Source organism: Chionomys nivalis, chromosome 1 (assembly GCF_950005125.1).
Source record: "Chionomys nivalis chromosome 1, mChiNiv1.1, whole genome shotgun sequence".
NCBI lineage: Eukaryota > Metazoa > Chordata > Mammalia > Rodentia > Cricetidae > Chionomys > Chionomys nivalis.
This window is the reverse complement of record NC_080086.1, coordinates 136,053,428-136,070,341: the sequence shown is the minus strand read 5'-3', so window position 1 is coordinate 136,070,341 and position 16,914 is coordinate 136,053,428. Positions and strand designations below refer to the sequence as shown.

The window sequence follows — 16,914 nt, the reverse complement described above, 5'->3', positions numbered from 1 at the left end:
CTTTCCCACCCCACTTAGCATGCTTGTATCTCCTACCGGCCTGGGAGCTCCACTCCCCCAAAAGTTTCCACCCTTCCTTAGTTGCCAGTGCCCCCCACGACAGAAGATAGAGGCTAAACTCTTGGGCAGTTTTATTAAAAAATAGTCACGCGGAGTGCTCAGGGTGACTCTGGGTGGCGCTGCACCGCGGGACTGAGCCAGCTTCGGTCGCGCGAGCTCCAGCCCCGGGGTATGTAGGGGAAAGGGTCGAGCCTTTCGGGGCCCCACACCAGGCCGATCACTTGCCCACCGAATGGAGTATGATGCGGTTCTGCTCTGCGCGCTCCCGCTGGCTCTGTGTCCGGGCCAGCTCCAGCAGGGTTCGCAGCAGGTGGAAGGTGAGGTCGATGGACAGCGGAGGGTCGTCCCGTCGCTGCCGCTCGCCGCCTGGCGTCCCCGATCCCGCGCGGCGCGGGAAGCGCTCAGCTAACAGCAATAGGAGCGCGCGGGCGCCGCCGCCCTGATTCCGTGTCCCAGGACTCCATCGCAGATTCGGATCCTGGACCTCGGTCGCTGCCGCAGTCACCGGGCTCCACTGACTGCTCCCGGGGCGCAGCTGTGCCAGGAGCAGCAGTGCCACTAGGAGTGCAGCGCGTCCCCTCTGCCTCATGGTGCCGCCTGCCCTGAACACACAGGGGCAGCATAGGGTGAGGTGCGCTTGGAGCCGCTGCAGGTGACACGAGCCCCTTCTCGCGAACGCCCAGTGCCCCCACCGGGACCCTCCAGCTGTTGCCTGGTGTCCACAAGCCTGCCCATCAGCCCCAGCCGCTGAGCCAGTCCAGTTCCACCCTCCTTTCCCTCCTTCCCTCCCGGTGGGTCGCAGTGGGTGGGCTGAGTGCAGAGTCTTGGTGCTAAGGGAGTCTGGATCTTTGCTCCGAGCCACTCACAGGTTGTCGGAGTGTTTGCCCGGTGCAAGATGGAGCTCCAGTCTCTGTCCCCCGGGACGGGCTGAAGGCGTCTTGGGGAGCACGGGGTCTGTCCCGGGACCGTCGCCAGCCTTATATAGCACCAGGACAGCTCCGACTGACGTCAGCGAAGAACATGAACTGATTGTAGAAGCAATGACAGAGGCAGCTTCGAGTCCAGCAGCTTCAAGCCCACAGAGGGGCGCGTATCCTGACCCTAGAGCCAGCTTTGGAAGCACCTTGGCTGTAGAGGAGGGAGAAGCTGGCTGAGGCATAAAGATTGCTCTTTCCGGATGTAGAGTTCTTCCCCCGCCACAGAATAGTCAGAGTGTGTCTCCAGAACAGAGTAGTCCAGTTTTTTCTTCTCCAGGACCAAGAAGGGGGACAGGACCGTGGAGCTGTCCGTGGTCCTGAATTTATCTGCAGCCGAGAATCTGGCCAGAAGTTCTGAGGGGTGTCCTATGCTGCTTAGACACAGGACCCAGGACCCAGGCTGGCTATCGAGTCCCTAAAGTAAGATCACACAGTCCCATCCAAAGGCCCGCTGGCCCAACTGGTCTGTCAGGATTCTTGACCATCTTACAGCGGCAGAGTCTAAAATCTACAGGTGTCAGATTGTGTATGACGTAGAAAGGAGTTTGGCTTTCAGAACTTAACGCACCAGTCTGTCCTGAGTTTGACAAGGTTAGCCCTTTCCCCTGGAAATCGCAGAAACAGTACTAGTACACCGCTTTGCCTTCTAGTTAAGGTCACCAAGCAGGGAGTGAGGAAACTTGGGCTGGAGCTCCTGCTCTACCATCAGCTGGTGGTGCGAGCTCTTTGTAAATCAAGGCCAGGCTTGAATAGCCTCCACTTCTTCTCAGTAATAGACTACACGTTGGTAGTCTCCTGAAGGGTTTTATCCATGACTGCTGCAGACTCCAGATAATAATGTATTTATTTCTATGCCCATAAAGACACCAAGAAGGTCTGAAGGGGCACTGGGACCCAGGAAAGTTAGAGTGAAGATGTTCTAGGTTAGGGATGTAGCTCAGTGTTAGAGCACTTGATTAGTATACACAAGGCTGAGTTCAATCCTGAACACTGGATAGGAAGATGTATCTATAGAAGTGTGGATGAGCTGGGCAGTGGTGGTGAACACTTTTAATCCCAGCACTCAGGAGGCAGAGACAGCTGGATCTCTGTGACTTAGAGACCAGCCTGGCCTACAGAGGAGGTTCCAGGACAGTCAGTATTACACAGTGAAATGTCTCAAAAAACAAAGAGGGGATGAGTATTTTTTTTGAAGGATGGGTATTAATTGTTGGGACACGGATGTAAAGTTGGCAAGGTTATTCTACAAGCATTTGTGGGATATATGCTATGTGGCAGGAATAAGAGAAGCCATGCTGCATAAGGACCTTTTAGTCAATGGTGACAACTTGTACCATGGTGGCTTCATATAATGACAACAGAGACGAAACATTCCTACCACTGAGCAACATTAGCTGTCACAATGCTTAGTTCAGCTCATTATTCACGTCCGTGTGATGATGCTGGTGGAAACATACTATGTTGGCAGTAACATGGAAGGACAGCTTGGGCAATTATGTACAGTATGTACAACTTAACGATAAATGACAATGTCACTGGTTTGTGAATTCACTATATTTATCATTACTTTAGGATGTACTACATATGAAAAAAAGGTCCCCTGTAAAACAGTATACCATGTGTACTGGCAGCAGGAGAACACCTCACTGCATTCAGAGCCCACGCTAAGCATCTGTCTGTTGCTATCGGTTTAAGTATATTCTATGATGTGTATACAATGACTACACTGCTAAAGGACACACTTCTTACATCGCCCATCAGTAAGTGCCAGAGTGACAGACAATGTTATAGAGGTCTTGGTGATTTCACAAGCAGTTACATCTTTAGAGTGAAATGCGCTGTTTCCGAGTGGTAATGCCATCCTGACCAGCACCTCCATACTGTGGAACTGAGAGGATCTCTTTTTAAGAAAGACTTTATTTTATGCTTTATTATGAGTAAGTGTCCATTCATGTGTGTGCGTGTGAGTGCAGGTGCCCGAGAGAGAGGCCAGAAGAAGACAAGGATCTCCTGGAGCTTGAGGTGGTTGTGAGCCACCCGATGTGGCTGTTGGGAACCAAACTTGGACCCTGTGTAGACCAGTCCGTGCTCTTAGTTAGCAGCTGAGCCACCCGCCAGTCCTGATGTGCTCGCTGTGAGGACCATGTCCAAGCATTCCAGGGTGAAGATGCATCAGTGCAAGGTGTAAGCCACGGAAGCAGGCAGGCTTAGAGCTGATGCGCCTTCCAGGATAGGTAAGAGTTCCAGACAACAGCAACACACTGGACGACAGCCAATCTAGGGGATAGCAATATACCGTGAAAAGGAGAATGGGCAGGGTAGGGAGAGTGATGGTCAAGGGCTTACAAGTTGCGGGTTTGGACCTCCTTCCTTTGAGCCCCATGGAGGAGGGACTGTATGGTTTGGACCAGGGGACAACCAACCATGCTCTACTTCAGAGCTCTGCCTCTCAGATGAAGCCTGAAAGCCTGAATAACCCCATAGCTCACTCCTTTACTCATTAGTTTTGCATGTGTGCATGTGCATGCACATGGAACTCAGACAACAACTTTGGGAGTGGGTTCTCTTCTTGCACCATGTGGGCTCCAAGGAACGAACTCAGGTCATCAGGTTTGGCAGCAAGGGCTCTTACCCACTGAGTCATCTCATCAGTCCACCAGCAGCTCTCTTTCAACAAATGACTCGTCATCCATGCCTCTAGCTAGACCTTTCCAAATATATCTGTACACCTTATACCAGCCAAGATTTCATTTCCAAAAATAATGCACTGCCTGTCATATAAAGTAACCATTATATGTAATCATATATATATGTAATATATATAATCATATATACATATATATATATATGATTTATTTACTCATTCACAGACTCTCATATAGTCTAGGCTAGTCTTGAATTCTTGTAGACACTACGTCACCAAAGACAGTGTTAAACTCCTTTGACTCTTTTGTTTTGTTTTGGTTTTTTCAAGACAAGGTTTCTCTGTAGCTTTGGTGCCTGTCCTGGAACTTGCTCTTGTAAACCAGGCTGGCCTTGAACTGACTGCCTCTGCCTCCTGAGTGCTGGGATTAAGGGTGTGCACCACCACCGCCCGGCTACTCCTCTGACTCTTTAGTGTTCCAATAATAAGTAAGCACCCTCATGCTGGTCCCCCTTCCCGCCCCGCCCCATGTTCATTGGTGTTTGTCTGCATGTATGTCTATGTGACAGTTTCAGATCTTGGCGTTAGAGACAATTGTGAGCTGTCATGTAGGTGCTGGGAATTGAACCTCAGTCCTCTGGAATAGCAGTTAGTACTCTTAACCACTGAGCCCCATGCCTGGCCTTTTGCAGAAGACCCAAGTCTGGTTTCCAACACCCACAACTGACAGCTCACAATGGTCTATAACTCCAGTTCCAGGAAATCTGATGCCATCTTCTGATGTCTGTACATCCACACACATATGCATACAGCCACACACATAAAGAAGTTTTTTGTTTGTTTGTTTGATAAAGTTCCCACTGTGTAGCCTGGAAACTCACTATACAAATCAGGTTGGCCTTGAACTCATAGAGATGCAAGTGTCTTTATCTCTGTATGCTGAAACTAAAGGCATGTACCATCCCAGCAAAAAAACTTTTAAAATCTTAAAAAAAATAAGAATCTTAAAATTTGTACTTTTAAATTTATGTTATTTTATCTATTTAAATATATTTTTATTCTTAAAAACTTTCTTGAGGGGCTGGAGAGATGGCTCAGTGATCAAGAGTACTTATGGCTCTTGCAGAGGACCTGGGTTTAATTCTTGGCACCCACATGTCTGTAAATTCAGTTGCAGGGTATCTGACGCTCTCTTCTGACCTCCATGGGCACCAGGCATCATGGGGTACACATACACTTATTCAGGCAAGACATTATATACAAATAAAAATAAAAGCTTTTTTGAGACAGAACCTAGTGTGTCTCAGGAGGGGCTCAACGCCTGTTCTTCCTGCCTGCACCATTGCTAGGGTCACCGGCATGGGGCACTATGACTGGCCTAGTGCTGGGATTAAAGGTCTGCACCTGGCTGACCTTGCTTTAGTTCTGAAGAGTGCTACCAAAGATTCTGATGGTTAAGATTTGACTCACAAGTCTGCATTCTTTTTAGTTAAGCTATTTGGTAGCTGTCAACCACAGTTTCATATTTTCCTGTGTTCTCAAGATCCCTCATCTGGGAGCATTTTCCCAGCCCCTTCTGAATGCCACTCTTAATTTTTTTTTATTTTAGATTTACTTATTTTTATGTTTATGGGTATTTTGTCTGCATGTATGTGTATTCAGTGCCCACAGAGGCCACAACAGAATCCTCTGAAACTGGCGTTACATACAGTTGAGAGCCATGTGGGGGCTGAAAATTGAATTTGGGCCCTCTGAAAGAGCAGCAAGTTCTTTTAATCACTGAGCTATCTCTCCAGAACTTTTTATTTGATTTGATTATTATCAACATCATCATCATTATTATTTTGGTTCTTTTTCCCTATGTAACCTTGGCTGCCCTAGAACTCACTCTCTCTGTAGTTCAGACTGGCCTTGAACTCACAGAGATCCTCCTGCCTCTGCCTCCCAAGTGTTGGGATTAAAGGTGTACGCCACCACTGCCCACCTTTTTTTTTTTTTATAATGCAGTTCAGCAACAAATTTTATTACTAGAACAAGATAATCCTCTGAGGTGACAACCAGATAAGGCTCCTCCTTAGCATTTGAGTCTGACTTTTTGTCTGACTTAGGCTACCAGTGTACCGCAGCCAGGTACTGTCCCTGCAGATGAGCCACCAAACATGGAGCTCAGGAGGGGTGGATCAAGGTTTGTGGGAGCTGGCAGGTTAGCCAGGGACACTCTAAGATGATCTCTGTAAAGGGTCAAAGGTTCCAAATGAAATACTGGAGACTCTGAGGAGGCCTGACCAGGACACAGTGCGCTCGTGAAGACCTACAGTAGGTCAAGGTTGTGATGATTCTCATTTTGTCTCCATCTGGGAAACAGAGGGTCTTCCTTCAAGGGTTGGGGAGGGGTCTGTCATACCTGTAATGCAGGGGGACCAGGTAGAAGTTGGCTAGCTGCACAGCAGGCCAGAGCTAGAAGAAGAAAATGTGAAGGTCAGGGGGTATTGCTACCTGACCACCAGACTCCCTGTCCTGCCTGGCCCCGCTCCACAAACCACACATAAGAATGGCTGGAGGTAGGTGCCTCCCTGAACAAGGTACCCATGTGGGAGACTGATCCTAATAGAGGGATTCCTATGTGATGAGCCCCAGTCTCAGAGAAGCTCTACACTAACGGAGGCAGAACAGATAGCGGAGGGTCAACTCTTACATAGTAGTTAGTGATGAGGGCATCAGGGTAGTCCTGCAAAGACAGAGGGAACAGGTAACAGGAATCGCGTTTCAAAGTCACTCGCGCACAGCATGAATATCACACAGAGACTCTATTCCAGGAAGACACTCCCACCCCAACTCCCCTAGGCTCCTTTTCTCCCAAGATTCTCCTTGCACAACGCTTGTGCCTGCCTCAAACCCTTGGGGCAGCTAGCCTGCCTAGCCTGCTAGCCAGAGAGCCACTTACCCGCTGTAGTTTGGCCCAGTTGTCCCGGGCTGACATTCCATTGAGTACTCCTACCAGGGGGAGGAAACAGCCTAGAAAACACGGGGCAAAGGCCCCCTGGGGAAGAGGAGTCAAGGGTAAGCTGTGAGGGCCCAGAACCAGGCTCTCCTCCCCAGCTCCCTTTTCCTCAGCTCACCTGATCTAACAACATCTTCTTCAGTGCATCCACCTTGGTGGTGCCGGGGATAAGACGGTCTAAAACCTTATACCAGCCTCCGACGACAGGGCCCTAGGAGTAAAAGACAGGACAGCAGGGCACAGTGACTGAGACCCTTGGCTCTTATATCACAAAGTTCCTCCCCAAGGCGCCAGAAACCAAATCATGAGGAAGGCAAACTCGAAGACAAAAAGAGAGCACAGGCTGGCCTAGGTGTGAGAGGCCAAGGAAACTACAGGGTGGCAGAGAATGAATGCCACTGCCCGAGGCACTGCGGTCCCACTGTAAGCAGAACTTACCACAAAGCCACAGCCCATGGATACCATGGTCAGAGTCCGGCCTGTCTGGTGTTCCTGGAGACCCCGCCTCTCCACCAGCTGCTGTGAGATAATGTCACCTAGGCCCATCAGAGACCCTGTGCAGGGCATACAGGTGTTGTCAGGACATCTCCCAAAAGGTAAGTCTGTTGACCAAACAAGGCTTGGCACCCTGAGGCCCGGGGCTTTGTTCTGGCAAATGACCAGCCCCTTCTGCTTCTCGAGGATGGTGACACCATTCATGTGTCCTATCAAAAACTGGATGAGGAGTGTGGTGGCGCACGCACGTCTGGCATCCCAGCACTTAGGAGGCAGAGGCAGGAGGGCTGCTGAGTTTGAGACCAGCCTGGGCTACATAGGGAGTCCCAGGACAATCAGGGGTATACAGTGAGACCACAGCTTAAAACAAACAAACCATGAAGGAAGTGGTGGGCAGAGAGAGAGGGAAGTGGGAGTCGGAAAAGCAGAGGAGATGAGCAGGCCAGGATCTATGAACACACAGTTGTAAGGGAACCAGGGCTGAAACCCCAGATAGAAGAAGGGAAACCTAAAGTCTGTGGCTAAGAACTGTAGAGACCAGAATTGAAAGGGCCTTCCAGAACGTTCCATTTAAACTTATTCTAGAGGCATGGAAATGAAGGTCCATGATTTCATAGAGTTGGTAATAGGGCTTTACTCCTAGACACTATTCTTTTGAGGACCCCAAAATACTTACAGATTATGTGCAAGAGAATAAGGAACAGCCTCTTTCCTGCCAGCTCGAAGCTAGCCTCTGGTCAATGTCTTTTGCTTTGGGCGTAGGGGTCTCTACTGGTAGATAACAGCATGAATAACTCTTTCTAAAATGTGCCCAAACAGAGCCAGAAAAGCAGCTGCCTTGCTTGGATGATCAGAGCCTCCTTCATAAGGAAGAGTCCTGGCCACCTATTACACACACCGGAAGACAAGCCCAGACTCCCCCTCGGCAACAGGGATTGGGGTCATTTCCCCTCAGACCTCTGCACCTGCTTCCCCTCCCCTAACTGCATAGATTACCCACTCCTAGAAGCCAAGACAGATTTGGAATCATTACTATTTAGAGCCTAGAGCTTGTCATGAAGGCGTGATGGTTTCTAACAAACAGTCACGGGGCCACGTGTGAGTGACCGCATGATCTCCAGCTCACCCATCCATCTTACCGGGTAATGAAAGTCCCCTCTATTCCCGAAGCCACCGCTCTTCCCATGCCCTCAATTAGAGCTGGGCAAACATACCCTTCAACCCCATTTCTTGGTCTGGAGCTGGCTCTGACGTCCATGCTGGCTGCAGCTCTACCCCCTCACACTCTCAGGCCAACCTAGCCAGAGGTGGCTGGAGAAGGTAGGAGCAAGAGCTGGTGATGGGCAACCCTCGGTGACCTGGGCAGCTGGACATCAGGCAGCTCTTCCTCAGCATCCCATCAAGTCCACGCTGCCTCTTTCCCCTAATCTCCCCAAAACAGTGAGAAATGGCCTCCCCAAGGGCATGGGCAGAATTCCTGGAGGTTGGGGGAGGGGTTAATTGGCCAGAGTAGAATCCTAGAGATGTTTTCTGTCAGTCTCTACACCTAACCACATCCCTAATAGGAGCTCAGAAAATAGTCAAACAACTTACAACCCCAAACAACATTGTTTGGGGGAAGAGCACAAAGAACTCTAAACTCACTGGACAGGGGTAGGGCACGCCTTTAATCCCAGCACTTGGCAGGCAGAGGCAGGTAGATCTCTGTGAGTTTGAAGCCAGCCTGGTCTACAAGAGCTAGTTCCAGGACAGGCTCCAAAGCTACAGAAAAACCTGGTCTTGAAAAACAAAACAAAAAAGAACTCTAAGCTCAACCTGAAGAACTGTGTCAGGCACAAAGTGTTAGGCTGTCAGGGAACCTAGAGTGTGCTTCCTTGTCCCAGGCAGTTAGACTTCCTTCAGCCCCACCGCTTCCCAATGCGTGGCCATCAGCTGTGCGCTCAAGGCTCTCTTCAGTACTCTTTCCTGGACTATGTATAAAGGCAAAAATGACCCTAGAAGGCTGAAGGCACTTGGAAAATGAAAGGACAATAGCCCATTTTGACAAGATGGTGACAGTCTACAAAGGACTCAATTAATCCTCACAAGAGGTCTGGGAAGTGGGTAACCGTATGTCCATCTAACTAAGGAGTCTCTGAAACATGGAGTGACTGAGTAAGGTGTAGAGTTTGGATTAACTTAAGCCAGGGGAGCAAGGCCAGAGCACAGGCAGAGGCAGGCTAAGAGGCCATGGGCTACCAAAGGCTCCTACCCAAGTAATGTCTAGAAGGCTCACATATCAAAGAAGTTTCCTGGGCAGGCATAATGCCCATGCCTGTAATCTCAGTTCTTAGGAGACAGAGGCCAGGGATTGTTTCAAACTCAGAGAGCCTGGTCTATATTCTGAGTTCTAGGCCGGACAGGGCTAGGTGGTAAGACCTTGTCTCAAGCAAAACCAAACTTAAAAAAATAGGAAAACAAGCCGGGCGGTGGTGGCGCACGCCTTTAATCCCAGCACTTGGGAGGCAGAGGCAGGCGGATCTCTGAGTTTGAGGCCAGCCTGGTCTACAAGAGCTAGTTCCGGGACAGGCACCAAAGCTACAGAGAAACCCTGTCTCGAAAAACCAAAAAAAAAAAAAAAAAAGGAAAACAAACAGACAAACAAGGGGCTAGAGAGATGACTCAGTGGTTATCACTTAGAGTTTGTGCAGAGCCCCGGACTGGGTTCCCGGCACTCACACGGCATCTCACAACCATTTCTAATTCCAGTTTCAGGAGATCTGCTGGCCTCTTTGGGTCTCTGGGGGCACTAGGCAAAGCCGTGGTGCACACACACTTAAGAATACTAAAAATCTTCCTTTGTTCTTATACACTTCTGTATTATTCCCCAGACTACGATCCCCTTTGTTCCTTGTTACCCATAGGGAGGGCAGGCAGCAATAATCTTAGAAAACAGAGACGCGCATATTTTCTCTCCTCACGATTTATCAGTAGTCATACAAGCTAAAGGGAGAACTCGCACGAAAACCAACTTCCTGATGCCATGGTTCTGGAAGCCTTCAGCCACTGAAAAAGGCCTACCTGCAGTGTCCTGGTATCCACGAGAGTAAGTAGAGTCCCCTCTCATTGGTTTTTGTCTGTTTGTAGGGATGAGCCCATGGCGTATTGATGATTAGTAGCTCGTGCATGTCTATACTTAGACTGTCTGCTCCTGGACGGCAGGTGGTTGGGGAAGGACTCAACCCTTTAGTTAAGGTGTATCTGTTATATGGTATGTGGCGACTGTAGTTCCTGATTGCTTAGGGTGCTTTGATAAACTTCCTTTGGGGATGTGGCCTGCAGACTCGCAGACAGTCGTATATGGCACCTGTTATTCCTTTTCAGCACATGTTAAGAGCAGGGGAGCGAGGCTGGCACATATGAACACTGTATGAGCATATCTCTAGCCCAAACCTTTGAGGCTAGGTCCATCAAGCCTGAGGCAGAACCAGGTGACAAGCCATCTTCAGAGCGATGAGGGGAAGAGGTCTGTCCATTTCTGACATAACTGCACCCTGAAGCTTGTCTTCTGCTCATAGGAGCCTATGACCACTGGACCTGCAGCAACTCCAGGATGGCCAAAGACTTTGGTCCATGCCAAGAGCAAGGCCTGCATTCCTGGTCCAAGTGAGCCTTCAACAGGAAGGACTCACACATTCAGATTCTTTATCCTGTTTTCTCCAGCCCAGACCCCAGAGCTCTCCAATACATGGTTAACAATGGTGTAGGGGGGGCTGGAGAGAATGGCTCAGTGGTTAAGAGCATTGCCTGCTCTTCCAAAGGTCCTGAGTTCAATTCCCGGCAACCACATGGTGGCTCACAACCATCTGTAATGAGGTCTGGTGCCCTCTTCTGGCCTGCAGACATACACACAAATATTGTATACATAATAAATAAATAAATATTAAAAAAAAAACAAAAAAACAATGGTGTAGGGATCTGCTTCCTCTCTTCTTGGATTTGAGAGTTGGAAGCCTCCAAATACATAATGTCCAGAGCCCTGGTGGGACAGGGTGAGAGGTTGCTGGGCAGTGGTGTCCCAAAGCCAGGCTGGGCACAGAGCCTAGTGAGTAGACACTGGTTCTGAGTATGACATCATGCCTCTGGGTAGATGCCAGGTCTCATCCGTCACTCCCCACTGGATCTAGGGGGTGGCGGGGCGGGGGAGAGATGTTTGGCTCTGAACACAGATCTATTTGAAACCATCCCCTTCCTGCCCATCAATGGAAAAGCCCCAACTTTCCCAACCCTCTCCCAAGACTCCTGCTTCCCTTCGTTCCTCAACTTGCTTTTGGAAAGGGTCATATGTACAAGAAAATAAAGTATTAACAGAAGAGAAGATGCAGGTGGACCGGAAGTGGCTTCCTGGAATGACAGGGATGTGTGCTTTTAAATATTTGAGGTGGGGTCTGCAGGTAAAGATATTCCTGGCACAGAGCCAACAGTGCTGCTGACTAAGGGGCCTGCTAGTTGGTGCAGGAGTTTGACCTGGCCTAGGGCCCAGGGGCAGCTCAAGGTCTACTGAGGAAGGGAGGCATAGTCCCTGCAATGGGTCTAAGTGCTCAGCTCACTCCTGTCCACAAGAATCCTATTGAAGAAAATGAGACAACACGGCCAGCTCTACAGCTTCTCATGCTTAAACCCAGCTGGACTGACACTCAATGTCCCGAGGCTCCAGGAGTTCAAGTACAGACCTGGAGTACAGGTAGCAGTGCCCAGATTCTAATGCCAGGTCTAGAACTGCGTTGACACCTAAGCACATGTCACACCCTGCTTATGCCTCTGTTTCCCTTTCTGCAGTATCAAAGCCTCTAAGACACACATTCTGGCTTAATTCAGGTTCCAAGGAAATCAGTGCCTACAAGTTTAGCTGTTCTGGTGGCCTGCGATGGATGGAACTGGGCCCTGGGCTCTGGGCCCACTGCAGACTGGAAGAGCCCTCCAGAAAGGAAGGAACGAAGCTGACTCAGACTGCAGAACACAGACAACCTTTCCCCCAGGCTGCCCTGGTGGTGACTATTAGCCACTTCCGCTGAACCACTGCCGATCTTGATGCATCCACCTATTGCTCTAGTCATGACTGCAGCTGGAACAGACAGGCTTCCTTCAGGCCCGCCACACCCAGGGTCTCACTGTTAGTGCCTTTGGGGACTACACATGAGTGAAAAGGTAGTAGAGGAGTTAACTGTTCCCTGGGGTGAAATGCTGTCCAGTGCAGGGTGGAAATCAGTGGATTAAGGCCTCTTCTCCAGAAATGACTTCATCCGATAAGGCATTTCAAATTGCTCCTTGGTCACTTCCAAGGTACAGAGCCACAAGGAGTCCTGAAGGGCAGCTGATTTAACAATGCACCCGTCACACCTGCTCTCCCTCTTGCCCTCAGGAAGGATCACTTTCTAATCTGCCCATAAGCTTTAGGCTCTGCTGTTCGGAAAACCAGGGCTAAGATATTTATCTGTAAGCTGGGCATGCTACAAGTCTATGACCTAGGCTCACGAAAGGCTGAAGTGGGAAGACTGAAGAGTTTGAGGCTAGCCTGAGCTAGACAGTGAGTTTAAGGCAAGCCTGGACTACACAGTGAGATTCTGATTGAAAATAACAGCTCTTGGGGCTGGAGGGATGGCTCAGTGGTTATGAGCCCTGACTGCTCTCCCAGAGGAAGCGGGTTCAATTCCCAGCACCCACATGGCAGCTCACAACTGTTTCTAACTCCAGTTTCAGGGGGTCTGACACCCATGGCAAAACACCAAAGAACATAAAATAAAAATAAATAAATAAATAGAACCTGCTGTACATGGGTTACCAACAATCATAGAAAGGGCCAAGTCCTCGAACCTTTAAAAAAGTTCCAGTCAGTTCAGGAGAGAACTGACTTCGCACATGTCAGCCATGTGTGCGCATCCACACACTAAATAATATTTAAAAAGTAGACGTTACAAAAGGATAAGCATATCGTCTAGAGAGAGCGTGGTTGCCCAGCATGAGACTGTGAGTAGATAAATAAAAACACTTCCTTGCTTCTTCTCAGAGATAAGTCCTGTAACTGACCTTTAAGTTCTGATTGAGGAAAGTGAGGCGCAAAGCGCTTTACTGACGCGGGCTAATTAGGCCGCTACTAAGTGCCATGCTCCGAGATTCAGATCTCGGCCTTCTAGTTCCAAGTCTGAGATTTCTGTTCTGTTTCCCAGTGTGAGCTCTCCCATGGGACCTCTGCAGCCACTGTGCTCAGAAAACAGTCCAAGATGAGCTAGTGAGCTAAGTCCACCCACCCATTACTTGCAGGTTGGTCCAAATAACCCAAGCAGCAAGGAAGTCTGAGGGAAATACAAGGAGGCTGCAGGTTGCTCCAGGACCATGTAAAGATGCTACTACTGCATACATATGAGACCACGTATGAGAAACATACACACGGGACCACGGAAAGAGCCTAGCAAGACACGCCAGGCACTCCAGTTAACCCCAATTTTGCACTTGCACCTCTTCAGTTCCTGCCTCTGCCAGCTATGGAGGGAGCATTTAGGCAGGGAAACATGACTGTCCTTCCCCTCTCCATTCTTGATGGCCGCAGGGGGACCTTCTATCTGGAAGCCAGGGGCCCTGAGGGAATCTAAGGCTGGGCAAAGGGCCCAGCGTGTCAGTTCCCATCACAGCCACACAGTCCAGCATGAGTCACCACTCAGCCAGGTGAGTCATGCAGGCCGGACACCCTGAGGACAAGAGGTGGCTGGGCACAGGATGCTATCAGGGGGCTAGGGAGGAGTAAGGGGGTCCACCTTTTGGCCAGTCACGCAGTGAATGTAGTTTCTATTGTTCATGTAGGGCTATTCTGCAGGATCACTGTTCTACCCTGACCTTTAGCCTTGCTCTTTCCTTTCAGAAGTTCACAGCTCTCCTCAGAATATGGGTTCTCTGTCTAAACATAGGCAAGGTGTCTTTATGACCCCATTCCCCCACTGTGCTGCTCTGACGGCCAGAGGACGGATGATGCTTCCCTGTCCTGTCCCCTGTACCAGCTAACCAGCAGAATGAAGGTGGGAACAGCTGCCACTTCATCACTGGACGCGGCGTCAAAAGATCTCAGTTAGTACACTGTCTGATGACACGGACGTAAGAAAAGCAAAACAATGACCTAGGCCAAGCTCGGACAGTGGCCGTAGCCAGTCGTGATGCTCACACTTGAAGTTCAGTACTAGGAGGCCAGTTCAAGGCCAGTCTGGTGAATTCCAGGTCAGCCTGGGCTAGGGTGTGACTCTGGTCTTTTTTTTTTTCTCTTGTCTTGAAACAAAACTCAAACAAGGTGGAATGTACAGACTGAGGAGAGGGGCTCCAGGGGTCCTAAAGCTGAGTGCTGACTCGAAAGCATTCAGTTCTAATATTTAAACTTCAGATACATGACTGTTTTGTGCATTTCACAGTAAAAAAAAATGCTGAGAATAAATAAACTATAGTAAGTTACTTCAGCACTTGTTAGGCGTGTGATCTAACATGGATCAAGGAATCTAACAGACTTTTGGAGGCCCCTATGACACAATGCATGTACATTAATGTGCTCGACACACTATGAAATGTAGGAGGAAAACTTTAGCTTCCCAAGGTGGGTGGTCTCCTGGGGGAGATGATTTAAGAATGGACTACTTAGGTCAGGTAGTGGTGGCACACCCCTCTAATCCCAGTACTTGGGAGGGAGAGGCAAGTGAATCTAAAATGAAGGCCAGTCAGGTCTATAGAGTTCCAGAACAGCCAGGGTTACTCAGAGAAACCTTGTCTTGAAATAACAAACAAACACAAATGAGTGAATGAATGAATGAATGAATGAATGAATGAATGAATAAAAAGGACTACTTAAGTTTGTGAGGACTTTAAGACTTCCTGGACAGAATCATGTATCTCTGTTTAGATACATTGTTATCACTTTTAAATGATTGTAAATTATGTGTGTGTGTGGGGGGGGGTTGAGTGATTTGCAGGCGCCCCAAGCGGCTGGAGGTGACTGACAGAGCTAGAGTTACAAGAGGCTCTGAGCCACCTGACAGGGGTGCTGGGTCCTCTGCAAAAGGAGGTATGTATTGGTCAAGTCTGAGTCATCTCTCTAGCGCCCTACTGTGTATACCATAGGAATAGCTTTAGGACCTCGCCCCCCTCTCCCCTCCCAGAAACCAGAATAGTTAGGGATGAGATAAAATCAACTCTAGGCGGCTAAATAGGAGGAAGTGGGTGCCATAATGTGGGCCTCTTCCTCCTCAAATCAGCCACTCTAGTTACACCCTGGTCCCAGAGACACTCACCAGCTGTCAGAACCTGGACCTTCCACGGATGTGCAGCCAGGGCTCTCTGGTATGCCCGCCAGAGTGCCATGCCTCCTGCCAAACCAAGAGGAGAAGTTACTCCACTGCCCATCCTCACAGTAAAAACCACGCCTGCCATTTCCTATGCTCACTCTCTTCACTTTGAGAATCTGTAAGTGACAGAGGCCTCACAAAGGCTGCTTACTGAGCGGTGTCCTGCCTCAAGACCACTTCAGACAACTGCAGAAGAGGCAGTCGGGTAACTTTAGAATTCCAGAGGCTGCCTCTGCTACCCCAAACCCGGTCCTGAAGCAAGGCTGACAGGGCTGCAGACCTGATCCAGACACTCACGAGGTCAGGTTTACACTAGCTTCCATCCAGAGTCTAGTTTTCCTCGCCCACCCCTGGTAAACTTGATAGGTCTCCAAATGCAGACTCAGTTGGAACTAAGCCGCATCCTTTCTGAGTGCAACTCCACACCGGAAATAAACCACGATCTGAGTCTGGAAGGTCACATGACTTGCGGGCGCTTCTGGCCCGCACCGCTTCAAAGCACTGATGGCTAAGAATCCTCCACTCACCTGAATGCTAGCAATGCGTGGAAGCTTCTCCCACGTGACTGGAGCTGGCCGAGGGACTTCCGTATTGAGCCCCGCCCCTTCCGTCCGCATGCAGCCTGTCATTTGGACACTTGCAATCCAGGAGAAATGAAAATGTCTGGGGCCCTTGATACCCATTAAGGTCACCTAGTGGGTAGCCCCCTTCTTGTGGATGGCAGCAAATACCAGTGTGGAGTCTGATCTGTGCTTCGGTATAGCTCGTCTGGTCCCGGGTTCCCAGCCTGTCAGCCTAGAGGTCCCCGCTATCCCAGTCTCCCAGAGCTGGCCCGGTCTGGATCCCTTTGTTTGGAAACTTGAATGCTGGACTCGAACTTGTTCTGTTTTTGGACTTCATAACAAAATGTTAAGCTTTGTCCTTAAAAGCGTGCACCACCACTGCCCAGCCAAAATCTTTTTCAATATGCAGTCGACTTCTACTGGCCTGGGAGAACCCGAGAGTGCCTGGTAGCTCCGTTAACTGAGGCTGCCCAGCCTTTGTCAGGAGAGTTTGTGTTCAGTATTGTGTATCAGGGGTCCTAAAATTCTAGATGTGCAAGAGTGAACCTAATGGAGTTTTTTTTTTTTTCTATGTTTCTGGAGTCATTTTAAACAAAGAGGCATACAACTGTTTGAAAACCAGTTTGGGGACCCTTAAGCCCTCGTTCTGCTGTAATATACCCAACCCACTGCAATTACCTTCCCCCAGGTAGGGTAAAAATGTATCTACTCAAATGTCTTGAGAAAGCTCAACTTTCCTGTTCTGTCTGCTTACACCCAGCTCATGTACTCAATTCCCATATGACTACAGGAGGATGAATCCTATCAGCTACTAGAG

The 16,914-nt window shown here is 49.3% G+C and overlaps 2 protein-coding genes across 5 annotated transcripts; both read right to left on the bottom strand.

The window, feature by feature from the left end:
• Positions 1-216: 216 nt before the first annotated feature.
• On the bottom strand, positions 217-649 carry Ucn (urocortin). The gene has a single exon (XM_057792670.1). The coding sequence runs from the start codon at positions 647-649 to the stop codon at positions 278-280; it is 372 nt and encodes a 123-aa protein (XP_057648653.1). The 3' UTR covers positions 217-277.
• Positions 650-2,936: 2,287 nt separating this feature from the next.
• Positions 2,937-16,135, bottom strand: Mpv17 (mitochondrial inner membrane protein MPV17). 4 transcript variants are annotated; one of them, XM_057761594.1, is made up of 8 exons: positions 16,062-16,134; positions 15,481-15,555; positions 7,121-7,236; positions 6,801-6,893; positions 6,626-6,721; positions 6,377-6,409; positions 6,086-6,138; positions 2,937-3,314 (listed from the first exon to the last, which is right to left on the bottom strand). In XM_057761594.1, the coding sequence occupies exons 2-8, from the start codon at positions 15,548-15,550 to the stop codon at positions 3,245-3,247; spliced, it is 531 nt and encodes a 176-aa protein (XP_057617577.1). In that variant the 5' UTR covers positions 15,551-15,555; positions 16,062-16,134; the 3' UTR covers positions 2,937-3,244. The 4 variants fall into 4 exon arrangements, with proteins under 4 accessions (XP_057617577.1, XP_057617596.1, XP_057617587.1 ...); XM_057761613.1 differs by lacking the exon at positions 16,062-16,134 and adding an exon at positions 15,815-16,049; XM_057761604.1 differs by lacking the exon at positions 16,062-16,134 and adding an exon at positions 15,832-16,049.
• Between the last annotated feature and the right edge of the window lie 779 nt (positions 16,136-16,914).

What these genes read in the sequence shown, in the direction of transcription:
- Ucn (XM_057792670.1), bottom strand. Translation starts at nt 649, where the DNA reads ATGAGGCAGAGGGGACGCGCTGCACTCCTAGTGGCACTGCTGCTCCTG.
- Mpv17 (XM_057761594.1), bottom strand. Translation starts at nt 15,550, where the DNA reads ATGGCACTCTGGCGGGCATACCAGAGAGCCCTGGCTGCACATCCGTGG. An exon ending in GGTCCAGGTTCTGACAGCTG is followed by an intron (nt 7,237 to 15,480) that starts GTGAGTGTCTCT and finishes TGCCCTGCACAG; the next exon opens with GGTCTCTGATGGGCCTAGGT. An exon ending in CCATGGGCTGTGGCTTTGTG is followed by an intron (nt 6,894 to 7,120) that starts GTAAGTTCTGCT and finishes TTTTACTCCTAG; the next exon opens with GGCCCTGTCGTCGGAGGCTG.